The 16,347-nt window shown below is 36.7% G+C and overlaps 1 protein-coding gene and 2 long non-coding RNA genes across 7 annotated transcripts; all 3 read left to right on the forward strand.

Moving 5' to 3' along the window:
- Positions 1-1,076: 1,076 nt before the first annotated feature.
- On the forward strand, positions 1,077-3,849 carry LOC133707895 (ABC transporter G family member 33-like). 3 transcript variants are annotated; one of them, XR_009845394.1, is made up of 8 exons: positions 1,077-1,309; positions 1,402-1,502; positions 1,606-1,665; positions 2,830-2,963; positions 3,059-3,218; positions 3,293-3,383; positions 3,467-3,518; positions 3,715-3,849. XR_009845394.1 is itself a non-coding variant. In XM_062133355.1 (6 exons), the coding sequence occupies exons 3-6, from the start codon at positions 3,158-3,160 to the stop codon at positions 3,789-3,791; spliced, it is 264 nt and encodes an 87-aa protein (XP_061989339.1). In that variant the 5' UTR covers positions 1,517-1,665; positions 2,830-2,963; positions 3,059-3,157; the 3' UTR covers positions 3,792-3,849. The 3 variants fall into 3 exon arrangements, 1 of the variants encoding a protein (XP_061989339.1); XR_009845395.1 differs by having other exon boundaries at positions 3,319-3,383; XM_062133355.1 differs by lacking the exons at positions 1,077-1,309; positions 1,402-1,502 and having other exon boundaries at positions 1,517-1,665; positions 3,059-3,163; positions 3,255-3,383.
- Positions 3,850-5,670: 1,821 nt separating this feature from the next.
- Positions 5,671-7,975, forward strand: LOC133710725 (uncharacterized). Of its 3 annotated transcripts, none has more exons than XR_009846828.1 (3): positions 5,671-6,217; positions 6,995-7,362; positions 7,608-7,975. It is a non-coding gene; the product is annotated as an uncharacterized LOC133710725 (long non-coding RNA). The 3 variants fall into 3 exon arrangements; XR_009846827.1 differs by having other exon boundaries at positions 6,995-7,064; positions 7,201-7,963; XR_009846829.1 differs by having other exon boundaries at positions 7,003-7,064; positions 7,201-7,963.
- A 7,849-nt stretch (positions 7,976-15,824) lies between these two features.
- On the forward strand, positions 15,825-16,329 carry LOC133709462 (uncharacterized). The gene is made up of 3 exons (XR_009846300.1): positions 15,825-16,020; positions 16,136-16,179; positions 16,276-16,329. It is a non-coding gene; the product is annotated as an uncharacterized LOC133709462 (long non-coding RNA).
- Positions 16,330-16,347: the final 18 nt, after the last annotated feature.

Here is a 16,347-nt window from a genome sequence, read left to right on the forward strand (position 1 = left end):
ATGGATGTGCGTGGACATAAGATAAAAAAAATTAATTTTAATTACAAACACATTGGTCTATACCAATTTTATTCCTAAAGTAGTATGACTTATACATTGCATTTAAATTGTTTAGGTTCATTCTAAAACAACCATGAAGTAGAAAATGAATTCGGAGAAACCAACCGCTCGATGGAGATATTGTAATGTTTTATGGTGGTTGTATAAAATCCAGCCAATTTGGTTCTCGTTTCAAATTCGATCAACTAGGTCAAACATAGTTACTCTTATAAATCTATATTTATATATCATACACTCCAAAGAGCAACCCCTATCAATTCAAAGAAAATGGAAAAACCGACCGTTAGATGAGTTTATTACAATAAATTATGAGTGTGGTAAAACATTTAGTCAATTTCACCATATTTTCGAATCCGATCGGATTGGTCAACATTTAGAATATATATGTGCACATATTTTATATAGAAGTATAATATTATAAGAACTTCCACATATCCACACACACACACATATATAAACACACACACACACATATATATATCTCTCTATTACTCTATATATATATATATATATATATATATATATATATCTCTCTCTCTATATATATATATATATATATATAAACACACACACACATATATTATATATATATATATAAACTAATAAACACACACACACATATATATATATATATAAACACACACACACATATATGATATATTGATATATATATATATATATATATATATATATATATATATATATATCTATAATTCTATATCTCTCATTCTCTCTCTCTCTCTCTCTCTCTCTCTCTCTCTCTCTCTCTCTCTCTCTCTATATATATATATATATATATATATATATATATAAACACACACACATATATGATATATATATATATATATATATATATATATATATATATATATATATATATAAACACACACACACACACATATATAAACACACACACAAATTTACTATATACTAAATCTCAGTGCACTGTTCCTGACTGTTCCTAAGGGACGGAAAGGACGGCTAAGTCCTCGCTTTACCTTTTTTTACGGCTCTGCCATTGGCGTCTGAAGAGACCGTTCTGCCCTCCTTTGAGATTTTATCGCTCGGTTGTGTACCGATCGTCCTTATCTTATTCTCTCTTCTACAGCCGTCTAAACTAAATTCAGAGAGTGGGTTGCTTCTTATCTTTTCTACAGCCTTCTAATCTAAATTGCGAGAGAGTGATCTGGATTTCTATAATCAGTGGATTGCTTCTTTTGTCTACAATCGTGTAAGGAGGATTGAGAGGGTGAGTTTTTGTTTTTGTTTTTTTTTTTTTTGCTGTGTTTGATGTCGATTTTTCGGTTTTGATTTGTGAACTTGGATTTGGTTTGGCTTTAGAAAAAAAGGGAGAAGAATAGCGATTGGTTTTGGTTGTGAAGAAAAGGGAGAAGAAGAGCGATTGGTCTGCATTTCGTTCGGATATTATTCAGATATCGAAGGTTTGGAAATTTTTCTTCCTGAGTTTTTCTTTGGCTTGATTAGGGCATGTGGAAATTTTCTTTTGGTTCCTGGTTAGATTAACCTTTGTGTTATATGCAATAGAAGGGACAGTGGTGCTCTGATTTGTGGCTTTGGTGGGTTTGGCGACAGTGAGGATCGCAGGTTTGGACATTTTCTTCTACTTTTGTTTTTGTTAGTTGCGTTTTTAGTTGTTGTTGGTTTTGAATTGTTATGGGTTTTTACGTTTTAGGGCTTTTGTTTGTCTACGGATTTGGGATTTAGGTGATTGAATGGAAAAGTTTCAAGCTTTGTTCCTGATGTTTGGTAATTTGAATATTTTCATTGGATGGTGACTCGCTTGATTTCGTAGAATTACTTTGTCATGTTCAATCAGATTAGTTGGTATTGATTTATTGAATTTGGTTGATTTGTCGATGTAGATTAGCTTTATGATTGTCAATTTGTGATTTTCAAATTGTTATTATAGTAGCCACTTTGCTTTCGATTTTTTGCTTTTGATTTGTGAACTTGAATTTGGTTTTTTTTTTTTTGTGCTTACCACCTTTTCTGATTTGGGTTTTCTGATTGGCTTGAACTTCTTAACATAAAAAAATTTAGATACTAAAAATAGATTATGAGTGTTTTTGGTAGTGCTAAGTGATATAGGCCACATGGATTTATATTTGTATGTAATGCTGTATCCAATGCAATAGTCAATGATAATGCGGGAATTAAATAAGCAAAGAAAGTTGGTTACGAATCAAAGTGGTTTGAGTTTTTGAGATTTTGATCTGTCCTATTAATGCTAATATGTTATCTGATTGCTAAAATGTCATTTACAATTGAATGATTGTGTTTATAGTAATGTACAGTGATTGATTTTTAGCACGTTTGTATTTTCATGACTTGATCATTGAGTAAAGAAGTATGTATCATAGGATACAAATAATGTGTCATGATGTTTGAGAAAAATATGTACTGGTGATATTGCCTGTTCTCTCAATTTAATTTTTAAGACTTTTATTTTGTTTTTTTTTTCCTCCTTTTATTCAGACCTTTGACTGCACAATATTTTACATGCATTAAGATTTAGGGCTAACACAAAAAGTTGAATTGCTTCTTCAATCTTTTGGATTAGAAATATGCAAACATGCCTAGCTTCATTGCTCCATATCGTGGTGTACCTTACTACTAGAAGAATGTTACTACTTCATTGTTTTCGTGCTTGAACAGGATGTAGTACTGGGAAAGATGCGAACTATCTTATTAACTTATTGGTTCATATTTCAAAAAATCTTCTGCTTACATACAGTATTGCTAATATAGGTTAAATATTCTTGCTGAGCTGCTGTGTTTTGGGGATCGAGAGTTCTATAAAGATTGCTGAAATGCAAAAATAGTTGAGGAGGTAAAACCACCTTCTTATTGGCACTTGCCGGAAAACTGGACAAATCCCTAAGGTGAGTATTTGAAAACATACATGTACAAAAGCTCAACAGCAATAAAATGAAGGTTGACAAATGTCATAAAATATGAAGACTTTTGTTTGCCTCAGGTTGCAGGGGAGATTTCATACAATGATTACAAGCTAGATCAGTTTGTTCCTCAAAAAACTCCAGCGTACATAAGCCAACACGACCTTCACGTACCTGAGATGATTGTAAGAGAAACAATCGAGTTTTCAGCCCACTGTCAACGTATTGGAAGCAGAGCTGGTACATTCCTCATCTCCTTTGAATTTTTTTTTTCAGGTTAGTTCTTCATTTCCATCATTGACATGTGAAGTCAGATTTGCTCATGCAAATATAATGCTAGAGGTTAGCAGGAGAGAAAAGGAAGCAGGAATTGTTCCTGATCCAGATATTGACATGTACATGAAGGTAACCATAAAATTGAACGGTATTGCCTTTGATAAATTTATAATCCTGTTAGAAATAGAGATTAACATATACAATGCTGGCAGGCAATCTCAGTTGAAGGACAAAAGAAAAACCTCCAAACTCACTGTTTTGAAGGTAAATTTTTCTACTAGATATTGATTTTCATATAGATATTTAAGCCCTGACTATTCATTGGATCAGAACAATTGGCTGTCATGATTTCTCTCTGCTTTTCCTTTATCCCAATTGTACGTATCGTTATGTTTTTTGTCTGTATCAGTTGATCTTTTGTGGTTTTTCACTATTAATCCTAAGCTGTTACGATATGCAGTGAACGCTAGATGTGACACGTCTCAACACCAGATGAGGCACATCTCAACACCAGATGAACCAACTGAGGGAATTTAATGTTTTTTGTCATGTCCAACCATTTTTGTAACCAGTATCAAAAGCAACTTTGGTTAGAATGTTGCTTTTGATACTGGTTACAAAAATGGTTGGACATGATAGAATGTTGATTTCTGGAAAATCGTCAATAGCCAAGCTTAGTCTGTTTGGAACTTTGATTTTTGAAACATGTAAATATATGAATCTGGTTAGACCACCAGATTTTGAGATACGTAAACATATATCGTTCAATAAAAAATGTACACATATACCCACAGCATCTCTACCTAGACTCCAAGTTAACCTATATGGCAGTTTGTCAGTTCAGTTTATCTTCACCCTCACAGATAGAGTGAGTATGAAGCTCTTGAGGAAGTTTCAGGCTTTGGAAGGCGAAAAGCTTGCAATGGAAAAACAGATTAGGGCATTGAAGAGAGGAATTGATTAGGAACAGAGAATCAAGTCATACTCCCGCAGCAACGCGCGGGCAACTGTTGCTAGTATATATCTATATGTGTCTATATATATATATTTATAAACACACACACACATATAGATATATCTATAATTCTATATATATATATATATATATAACACACACACACACATATATATAATTTTATATATATATAAACACACACACACACACATATATATATATATTATTTTGCGGGCTTTTACGGGCCGGGCCTAGCGGGCTTTTGGCGGGCCGGGTTTTTGCGGGCTTTTTTGCGGGCCTCCATGGGCCAACCAAGGCGGGCTTTTGCGGGTTTTTTGACGGGCCGGGCCGGGCCAAAAGCCCTGCGGGCCGGCGGGCCTCCATCGGCCCACTTGATCCGCGGGCTTTTTGATGAGGCCTAGTTTTAAGTATAAAAATGAGTTTCTTGATGTTTTTGTGATTGTAAACTATAGTTGGTATTAGTGCCATCCCTGAGTGGATGCCTACGTGTATATATATTGTTAATGCTCAAAGTTCGGCGGTAGCCGAACCTTCGTTTAACGCGGGTCCGATGGGCGGACCGCTACTCTGAGGACTTGGTAATCTTCGCTAGCTGTCAAACGAAAGACAGGGCGTCAAAGGGAGACCGCGTTGGGCGGTCTTCTCTTCTCCGACGCCTAAGTCAGTCAATGCATATAGACAGCATAACAATAAATGAGTAGTAAATGCGTAATTAATGAGGAGAGATGAGAGAACCTTTTATAGGTGAGGAGAAAGCTGATCTTCTCTTTGTTTTCGATGTGGGATTGATGTGCTTCAATTCCCAGCGTCTGGGGCTTCTGATGCTATCTTGGCGCGGCCCGTGGCAGCGCGTCAGCGGTGATCTGGGGGCAATCTGGGGCTCAGGCGGTAGCCCGCCTGGCTGTGTTTCCGTAGGTCACTCCTTTGGCGGGAGTCGGTCCCGCTGGCGGTACTATGAGTGTGGCTCATTATAGCTAATTATGCTTGCAAATGCACACACACACACACACACACATATATATATATATATATATATATATATATATATATTGTGAGCCCCAGAAACGTTTATCGAGCTTAAGTGAAGTAGTTCGATAATTTACTTATCAATCTCGATAATTATCCACGCGCTCGAGGGAATTTTCAGAAATTTTCATAAAGTGAAATCCTCAATCTAGGAGTTGGACAATAAAGTACACAACGTGACGATTTCGTGAGAATTTTCGGGGAATTTTTCGGATACCCGAGCTATTTATTGTGATTTTCGGAAGTTTTGGATTAAGGAAAACTTTTGGAAAAAAATATAATAAAAAAAATGCTGCTGCGGTTCAATCTCAACCGTCCAGACTTCCAACCGCTTCATCGTAGCCATTGAAATTCAATTAAGGGAGGCTATAAATAGAGCTGGATCAGATCGAATGCCCCAGATTGATCAAGAGGTTTCTGGGCTCTTCGACCCGGATTCTCGACCCAGTAACCCGCAAAGGAGATCCGACGGAATCTCCTCCGTCCGGCCACCTCACGACGGCGCACCGGCATCTATCGCTTCCTCTCCCAGTCGCCGACGTCTTTCTGGGGTCAGATCGTTCAGCTGGCAGCTCTGGGAAGAGAGTCGACGCCGTGAAGCTCTGAGTTCTCAGGCGGTTCTTCGGCTGTTTCCGGCAACGGAATGATCTGCATGAGGTAAGGATATCGATCCTCTCGTCGTACTCTACGTGTTGGTGTACTTGGTTTTGACATTAATCGAGTTTTGATTGAGCTGCTGTTTTGAGTGTTCTCGGCCTTCACCGGAATTCACTGTTCACGACGACACTCCTAGCTTTTCTGGGTTCATCTCCGACGTCTAAGGGCATGGATTGATGTCTCCTAGAGCTCGATTCATTGGGAACCTTGAATTGACGAGAAATTGCTCTATGGTTCAAAAGAAGGGAGTGACTAACTCGGGAGCTCGATGCTCAGTCTACAAATCATATTGAACCTGTCAAAGGTAAACTTGAAATTCTTGACAGAATTGCTCTTTGGTTTGGGTGGATTTAGAATTGAATGGGATACATGAGTTGAATGTGAATTTGGTTGCTGAACAATCTAGCTTCAAGCTGCTGTAGTAGCTAGAACGAAGAGTTTAGAATTGAGTTGATGCTTATGGTTTTCGATTAAGAATGATTTTGGACGTGTGGTATTATCTGAAATTGGTTTATGAATTGTGATGATTTTCTGTAAGTTAGATCTTCTGTAAGTTTGGTTGATTGAATTGTGAGTTGAAATTGAAATGGACCGGTTATGAGTTTGACATTGTTAAAGTTGGTTTTTCTGGGTGTTTGGATTTTATGCTTGAATTGAGAACTCAATTTGGATGATCAATGTATCTGTTTTGGTATTGCAATTGTGGACTTGTTTACCGGTTAGAAAAGAGGTGAAGAACTTGCACGAAAAGTAAAGAATTGATAATGGATAGAAAGTGAAAGAAATTAATATGTAAGTATATATATATATATATATATATATATATATATATATATATATATATATATATTGGGTGGCCTTAGTAATCGGGTGCACTCAATATATGTTTGGTCGATATCGTAATTTCAAGTGAATGTTCGATAATCTAAGTTAATTATCGAACCTATCTCGATTGGTCAAACGTGGTCAAATTGGTCAACTCCTGGTCAAACCAGGAAAAGTTGGTTGGACGATTTATTAATCGTCGAGATGTCATATAATTGTTCAATGTGATATTAACGGTCGAAATATCGGAATCTAGGACTTCAGTTACCTGAGGAACGGAAGGTTCGCGACTCTCGGAGTGCGTGAGAGAAAGCATCGGAATCCAGGTAGGGATTCAGGACTCTCCTCGGTTAGTGATTTTCTTATATTGTTATTAAATGATGCATGTTAGTTGGTATGGTTTGGTTATGTTCAAATGCAATGCATACTAACCAAACCATGTGAGAAATGTGATGGCTGAAGAGCGAAGGGTGGCTCTGACTTCCTTGGGTTCGATCCCCAAAACCTTCGGAGGGTTAGTTACACCGGTCGGACGGTGAGCGATCGCAATGACGACCCGATCCGTGTGTGTAGCTCGGTAGCGGACGCTCTCGCTACGCTTACCTGGTGATAAATTAAATTGAGGTAAGATCGTGTAGTGGGTCTATGGGACCGGCCATCAGGTAATACTTGGATTTGGCGCCGTATTTATTTAAGCATCATGCATAAGTTTTCAAATTGAGAAATATTATGAAGTTTGTCGTTCCTTTAAATATTTGGTTTAAGCATGTGTTCATACTGGAGCTCCAACATTTATCTGTTGATTTTCAAACCTAGTCGAGTTAGAGTTCCTGTTGAGCAGCGAGGACGAAAGCTCACCCCTACAACAGTATGAATGCAGGTACTGTGCACTGGTGACCGGACAATAGCGGATGGAGCTGGGTGAGCAGAACAAGGTCGGTAAATTACCGTGTGAACCTTATTCTAAATTCTATTTCTCGAACTTTGTGTTCTGGAACTTGTGGTTATCTAGTCTCGTGTCATCTTTTAGTTGAATTCTCTTCAAGTGAAATTCAACCTTGTGTGAGCCTTTATCCAAGTTCTGGACGAATGAAATAGATTTCAGCAACTCAAGTTTTTCACCTCAAGAATATTTGTAGCTTCTGCTGTGTTTGTACAAAAAGTTTTTCAAACAAAATGCCTAGCGATTCTCTAGGATGTAAATCGAGCGTTCGGTTTATGTTTTAGAGACTCGCGGCACTGTAACGTGCTTAAGCTGGTGAGGTGCAGCTTGGGGCGTTATATATATATATATATATATATATATATATATATATATATATATATATATATATATATATATATATATTTACGTGAAATATATATATTGTTGGTGTGGCATTGTGATATGCATAATAATTGTGATTTTATTCAAGTATCGCGTTTCGGATTCGAATTTCTTTATTCGAACTTCACACACAACAAACATACAAACGTATATTTATATGTATGCAACGAAATTTTAGTATGGTGTAAGTATAAAACGGGTTTTTACAATTTTAGGGTTGGATTTGTGAAATCAAGCAACTTATGAGAATTCAAATTCAACCACGAGTTTTTAATCAATTGGAAGTACGGCCCAAGTATAGTCATCTAAATACAAGCTTCCTTTCAAATCATTTGGGCAACCTTACTGAAATGGCCCGGTGGGGGAGGACGAACATAAGAGGTAGAATTCATTTTGGCATGAGCTACTTCCACATAGTGGTTTAGGCCCATTTGAACGCACTTTTGAATTTAAAACCCGTCATGGACGTTGTCCCCTTTCTAGACACCACTCCACATAGGCTATATTTACTTAGATAAGAAATTTCACGAGTGTGAAGATAGTTCAATAAGTGTTAATAAAAGCCGCCCTCAACCTTAAGGGACCTGAACTAGGTGCCCTTAAAGGGTTTAGGCTAATATTAACCAAATAGACTTCACCTATTCCAATCAACTTCAAATTCATAATTAAACTTAAACTCAAACAAATTACCATCAAATCACAAATCTCGAAAACAATTTTTAATTACATTTTACAATATCCAACGCTATTTATCAAGAAATAAAAAGATTTAATCCCCGACAACAGCGCCAAAAATTGACCTGCACAAAATTAGTGCTCAATTTAAAACCCTATCAATGTAGTAAAAATAAGTAGGGATCGTTCTCAACCGGGGATTAGGGCCTTATTAATTCCTGAAAAATAAAACGTTTAGACAAAACAAAACTATATATTATATACAATATTCACATTATTTACGAAAATACAAGTAATGGGGATTTAGGATTTATTTTCTAATTTAACAACTAATTAAATATATACATGTGACACATCAAAACACATAATCAAGTTGAATTTATGAATGGAACGAAATTAAATATAGTTAACTACTATTAACACGTTGGCAAGGTTTCAAAGATTAAATCACGAATCAAAATATGTCACAACATAGAATCAATCAAGAACAAAGATAAACGCATACAAAGTTCTTTTTACTTCTTTTAATTAAATTAACTAGATGAACGCACCATAGTTAACCCTATTAAGCATGCAATTACTAGTGATAGCTAATCACTAACAAAAACACTTTTAACGCATTAAACTTAATGAAAGTTTGATCAATTCAAGCCAAGAACACAAGTTAGAACTGATAGGGCCGGCCCCAAATTCCACCCTGAAATCCGAAGTGGCCCTGTGGGACCCACTTTTAAAGAAGATTTTACCGAAAAATTTGGCTGAACCTTGATCCCCTAAAAGTAGGCAACCCAAACCTGTAAGAATCCAAAAATACTTTGAAAAACCCAACTGTAAACTCCTGGAGCCACCATGCTCCCATATTCCAAACGACCTCACAATCAAAAATAATAATAACATGCTAGCGCCGAACTGTTGCAACCGCTTGACCACAACGCTTTAACTCCAATGCCGTGCAAAAGTTCTGAAGCGCAAGAGAGCAAAAGACCCCCATCCTCCAAAACAGCACAGAAACCCGACGGCTCTCGAGCAGATCCCAGGGGAAGGCATCCATGGAAGGATGAAAGTGCAGATGAAGACCAAGGTTTTCTCTAAACCCTAGCGGATCGGCTATTAGGTTTTTTAATGTCACTTTAGACTTTATGTAATCTTCACTCATTAAGGAATTTTTTGTTCTCTTATGTTTTACTAATATGGGTTTTGTCCATTTACCCTGTTTGGACCCAAAATGAACATTTTGGCCTGACAAGGCATGTGTTGGAGAAATTGAGCCAATGTCAGTGGCTCAAGCTATATATTGTCGACAAGCTCGAAATATATATTTAGAGGCAAAATAAAGCCTACTATGGAAGCATGGAAGCATGAAAAGTCAACTTTAGCACATTTTCCTACTTCGGCTAGGAGAAACCGAGCTAGAGAAGGAAGTAGGGGCGGCAGACTAACCAAATGAAATGTAAATGAGCTAAAACTTTCCATATTAATACTAGACATTCCAAGGATCATTTCTTATGAAGAGTGCCAGAGCTAGTTTTGAGTGGAAGGCCTTCAAAAAATCAGTCCAAGTTTCTACAGAAGCAAAACTGGAAAACTGGACCTGTAAGAGGTCCAACAGCATTTCCGGCCCAACCGCATGGAATAAAGCTCTGAAACGTTTTCAGGATGATCTACACTAATAGTGGAACATTTTTTATGAAGAAGTCGAAGGCTCATTCTGAAGTATTGGTGGAGAAATAATTGAAGGAATAAAGGGGCAGAAACTGACCTAAAACCAGCTCAACATTCATCATGTTCATGTTTCCTACCCACATGAAGAAAGCTAGATGCTTTTCTCTTTTTCCTTGGATATATTTTTCTTCTACAATCTCTTTAATAGATCATCATCACTTCCATGTTTCTGCACCTTCATGCTTTGCTTTCATTTCATCATTTCTCTATCTTTTCCATATTTTACAAATCACTTCCATACTCCACTTTCATTATTTTTCTTCCACTCATCATTTCACTCTTCTTTTTCTTCCCTATATAAACACCTTCTCCTCTCATTCTCAAACACACATTCACAACATCAAAACATCTCTAAGATGATCTAAGTTCTCTCTAGAGCAACCTCTCTAAGAGCAACTCCTCTCCTTCTCTTTCTCTTACCGGTGATCACACTCCTAGTCCTAATCTTCTCAGAAGCCGACTTTCAGTGCCACCAAACCCTCTGCCAACGTACTTCGGTCCTAGTCTCCTCGGGAGCCGACGGTAGTGCCGCAACCACAACGGTTACAGAACCAGCCAAGCAAGGGTAACGCCCTAGCAACCCAGCCAAGCTAAAGTCACGCTTTAGCAAGTTCTCCTCACTTCCCAGTGGTTCTCGCTCTGCTCGATCTACAACATCGAGTATCGATTGTGATTTTCAAAAAGCTCAGCAAAAGTCCTCGCCACGAGGCACAAAGAATCTCGTGACGAGGTTGGTGCTCTCCTCGTCTACAATCGCTCAACAGAAGTCAGGTCAAGGGACACCCCCGACGACCGCACCCGACGGTGCTGGCACGCCCGCGCAAGAAAAGAGACTGTTGACCAGCTGCAACAAAATTGGAGCCAAACATACCCCATTTCTAGGGATTTTTTTCTCCCTTACCCCATTAAGTTTTTTTAATTCCCTGTTACCCAATACACTCTAATGGAGTCTTCCCTAATACCCCATTAAGATTTTATTTTTATTTTTTAATTTTTTTTAATACCATTTTACCCCTCACCCCTTTGTTACTTAGAGAGAGAGAGAGAAAATGGAAGAGAGACAAACTATAGGAGACTTCGCCGGAGCCCGTCACCGGTCGCCGGAATCCGGTCACCGGTCGCCGGATTCCGGTCACTGGTTGCCGCCCACCGGAAATTGCTGAAAATCTCACCGGAAAGTTTTTTTGCCCCCAATAGACATCTATTGCCCCCTAATAGAGGGGCAATAGACGTCTATTGCCCCCTAATAGACGTCTATTGGCCCCCAATTGAGGACTATCAGCCATGTATTGCCCCCAATAGACGACTATCAGCCGTGTTTTGCCCCCCAGTAGACGTCTATTGCCCCCCAATAAACATATATTGTCTCTCAATAGACGTCTCGATTACCGAAATGAGAACCAATCTTTTTAAAATTATACAAATAAAACTTTGATTAAAGAAAAAAAATGAGGAGATTACATCAATTCAAAACGTCTATTGCCCCCCAATAGACATATATTGCCCCCCAATAGACGTTTCGGTTACCGAAATGAGAACTAATTTTCCTAAAATTACACAAATAAAACTTTGATTAAAGAAAAAAAAATCAGAGATTGCATCAATTTAAACGTCTATTGCCTCCCAATAGACATGTATTGCCCTCCAATAGACTTTTATCAGACATCTATTGGGGGGCAATACACGTCTATTGAAAGTACAGGATGCTATGGAATAGTTCGAAATAGTTCACTACACATAACAGAAAGCATCTCTACATGTCAAAGTTACCTTGTTTTCTTAGGAGCATCTTCACTAATTCATGCCCAATCTGATACTATACCCTTTTCCTTTCCAAGTCTACATTGAGAATCAATATAAATCAGCCAAGTCGCAGAAAAGCTACTGAAGTAACACACATCAAGCCCCTCCTTTTAAGTTGTTATACATTGAGACACAAGCAGTCAACACAAAAACCAAAAGAAAGGCAAACCATGAATAGAACATAAACCATAAATGTCCAGAGGAAGAAGATAACACCCAAAACAAAACCATTACAATGGCAAATGCACCATTTCAAAAATCAAAGACAAAATTCTGATCGGTGGCTATTTCTATTTCATACCCAATTAACCTTCACTCATTTCGACTCTTCATCTTTGATAAGAAATCAAAGCGCCAAGTCAACTCAGACCTAGTTCACCGAAGAGAACGCCTGCAAGCTCTTAGGCGTTTCAGAGACGAGCTCATTCGCCGAAATCAAAGCGTCGTTCCACAAATTGGTGAAACAGACTCACCCGAACCTCGTTCAGTCCGATAACGATTCCGATGCTTCTCGCCGATTCGTTCAAATCCTTGCCGACGCTTCTCCCCGGCTGGATAAAAAACACTGTCCTTCTGTACGGGCGCAAAACTCCGATCTGATCTCGGCAAGAACTCGCCGTTGAAGTAAATCGATGCCGCGCCGGAGGTGGTGTAATAACCCGAAACTTAGTATCACTGTAGAGCACTCTAAGATACCTTAAACTTTTTTTTAGAAACCGATGATACCACATGCTATACTTACAAGTTATATAGGTAAATTTTTAGAGTTCTAGTAAACTTTCTAAAATACGTTAGTTCGTATTACTTGTGTACACTCGATATTTGTTTTCAAACTCAAGACTATTATCAATGTTATTTTTGTGATGCATGTTATTTTAGTACAAATTATTGCTATTTTTACTTTAAGAAAGCACTAAAGTTCTTTACTTATTATTTGGGTAAATGTGCATATGGATATGTGTGTATAAATATATATAATTAGCAAGTGGATTGATGTTTTATGATATGATTTATGCTTTCTTTCTTTTATTACTTTTTTTAATTTTATCTTATCCTTTTAATCATTTAACTTAAATAGTGATTAGTCACTCACCTTACAATAATTAGTCACTTACTTATTTTATGCTTAATTCTAGCCTATATATATCATTATGATCTGATCATACTCAACTTGAAGATCAAATGCAAAATTTGATCAAAAAACTCCCTTAGTTGAAGAGAAAACCCAACTAGAAGTTCCTCACACAAATCCTTCACCCTTTTTCCCTTAAGAAGTTTCCTTTTTGTGGAAGAAGACTAAAGTTTGATCACAAGACCTTCTGAGTTCCTTAAGTAAGTACATGAATACATTTTTATATTCTTTTGTCTTTAAGATTTATCAAATTGCATAATCAATGATAAAATGGAAAAGGATCTGCTTTGCTGCAAACCCGTATTTTTCGTATATAACAAATTCTGTTTTGTCAAAACTAATTACAGTATTAAATTCCTCATCAAAAGTTCTTCAATTTAGGCTTTTGAATCACTCAAAAAGGTTAAGAAATGAAGATGTTATGGCTAATCAAAGTTTTCAACTTTTAAACTCGCTGGAAATCTCATACAGCCATCACAACTTCAAAAATTCATATCTCCCTCATTTCTTATCCGTTTTCTACAAACTTTATATAAATTTGAAGCTTAGGACCTCTACTTGTGATCTGGAAAGTTTGAGAATTAATGGTAAAATACACCGTACGTAAAGACTTAAACATCAAAGGGCAGTATCAAAAATATTGGTTTCTGCACTGTTATGGTTCTTCACCATTTCTGGACTATGTAACTTCGAACTGAATTACATGACTTATACCATTGCATTCCTTGTGAAAAACCCTTAGAAATGGTGTACTCATTTGACTAATTCGGACTTGTGATGGACAACATAACACATCTTGAAGTTTGATGACTCTAATCGGAGAAACATGAACATGGTTGATGAACTTCAATGGATTTGGACATAAGGACTGAAATACTAACTATAACATAATTTTGTTAAATTGTTTATAGTTACTTATTTAATACTTGTGCTTTATTATTACCTATTTTACTTTATTTCAATTATGTATAAGCTTCTTTTTAATTATGTTGTTTGCTAGTGAATTTACTTGTTTGTGATATACAATTATGTTACACATGTTTTCATATGAGATTATTCCTAAGTATATGTATCTATATGTGTGAGTACATATACATATATTATGATCTATAATTCATAAAGATTGTATGTTGTGAATTTGATTATGTTTGAGAAGTACAGTTGTGAAGCCGGGTGATTAGTACTACCCCGTGCTTAAGTGAATTACTGGTAAACGTGTTTTGGTGTTATGTGGAAGTTAGCCTTGGGCCCTAGTCCCTACAGATAGTGCACTATTATACTCATAGGTATAGTGGACCTTGAGTATACATACTTTGGTATAGTGGACCTTGAGTATGCTGCGGCTTACCCGTGCTTTGGTATAGTGGACCCTAGCATGTGGATTTATGAATTGATACCAGTTAATCCGAAAATTCACTAAGAAGAGAAGTGTACTTATATTAATTTGATCAAATATCTGTCTGCGATATATTATTAATATGTTACGATGATAAGTGAAAAAGAGAATTGAGCATGCATTTCTTTGAGGTTATTTCACATATTAATGCTGCAATATATTGTTGGTTCAATAAGGAGATGTGACTATATGATTTATTATAAACCATTCACACGGATGAATATATTTGTATATATGTGTGTGTGTATTGTGTGTATACATATACATATTTAAGAATTCGTATGAACATATAAATGGTTTCCGGTACATTTTTACTTGGTTATTCCCTTTGATTTCCTTTAAGACACATTAATATAAGAATGTATGTTGTGTACTTACTGGGCTTGTGTTGCTCATGATGCTACACCTTCTTGTTTTCAGGTAGCGATTAGACGCTTGGGGAAAATGGGGCGATTCTCTAAATAAATGAATGTTTTATTTTCTACTGCTTTCTCAAAAGAAATAATGTAATATATTTTTTTTTTGTTCAACTTCAGTATTGTAAAAATAATATTTTCAATTCCTAATAAAAGTACTATTCAGACTTAATTACAAATTGTTTTACTTTAAATTTATTCTTTGAGGAAGTTTTATTTGTAATAACTCACATCACGAATTCGGGTACCATATTTCAATATAATATTGGTCTCGGGTTTGGGGGTGTGACAGGTGGTGATTGGGGAGAGAGAGACGCACAGAGGAGAGAGAGATCGGTCTGCATAGAGATAGAGGAGAGAGAGTCTGAAGCTGTAATTTTTTAATTAATTGAAGGTTAAAATTGTCATTTCGATTTATATTGGGTAAGTGAGAATAAAAATCTTTTGCTGGGGTAAGTGAGATAACTTTGGCTCATTTTTAGGGCTTTTGGTCAAGGACCCTTACTAATAATTCTAAATATACTAAAGTTCCTAACCTCCTTCCACTGTTCATCACTGTTCACGAAATGAAGTACTGGTTTTGCCCTTGCCACTTTCGTTTTTTTTACAGGATGCCATCCGTCTGTAATTCATCGATTGCTGCCGACACAATCTAGAGAGATCGGTGTCTTCAAAAAAGAAAAGAAACAAAAAAAACTAGAGAGATCAGTGGTCGAGAAGAAGAACGACTGAGAGAGAGAGCGTGTGTTTGTTTGGTTTGTGCGGCGAATAGATAGACGGATCGAAGTGAAATTTTCAGCTTAGCATCTGAGTACGGGGTGAATTGGGTTTTGATTTGACCTTATTTATACTACCTGCAGCCGTCTCTCAATTTATGAGATTTTGTTTCTTTCTGATTCATGTTTTTTCTTATATTGGTTTTGCAGGGAAAATTTGAGGAGATCTTTTTGGGAAGCTCTTGCGTAAAAAGGTAACTTCTTGATATTAATTTTTCGGTCAATTTTGTTGGGATTATCCGATCAAGGGTTTTGTGTAAAATTTCATCAGCATGAGTTTTCTTTCTCAGATTGTATCTGAATTGCAAAGCTCTGATTTTTGGTGTGAGTGGAGGCTTTTAATTAAGAAAAATCCAAAGGGA

This window comes from Rosa rugosa, chromosome 5 (assembly GCF_958449725.1).
Source record: "Rosa rugosa chromosome 5, drRosRugo1.1, whole genome shotgun sequence".
Classification (NCBI taxonomy): Eukaryota; Viridiplantae; Streptophyta; class Magnoliopsida; order Rosales; family Rosaceae; genus Rosa; species Rosa rugosa.

Bases quoted from the DNA above. Each gene is read 5' to 3' on its own strand.
- LOC133707895 (XM_062133355.1), top strand. The intron at 3,384-3,466 runs GTAACCATAAAA...CAATGCTGGCAG, and splicing joins ATATTGACATGTACATGAAG to GCAATCTCAGTTGAAGGACA. The intron at 3,519-3,714 runs GTAAATTTTTCT...TACGATATGCAG, and splicing joins CCAAACTCACTGTTTTGAAG to TGAACGCTAGATGTGACACG.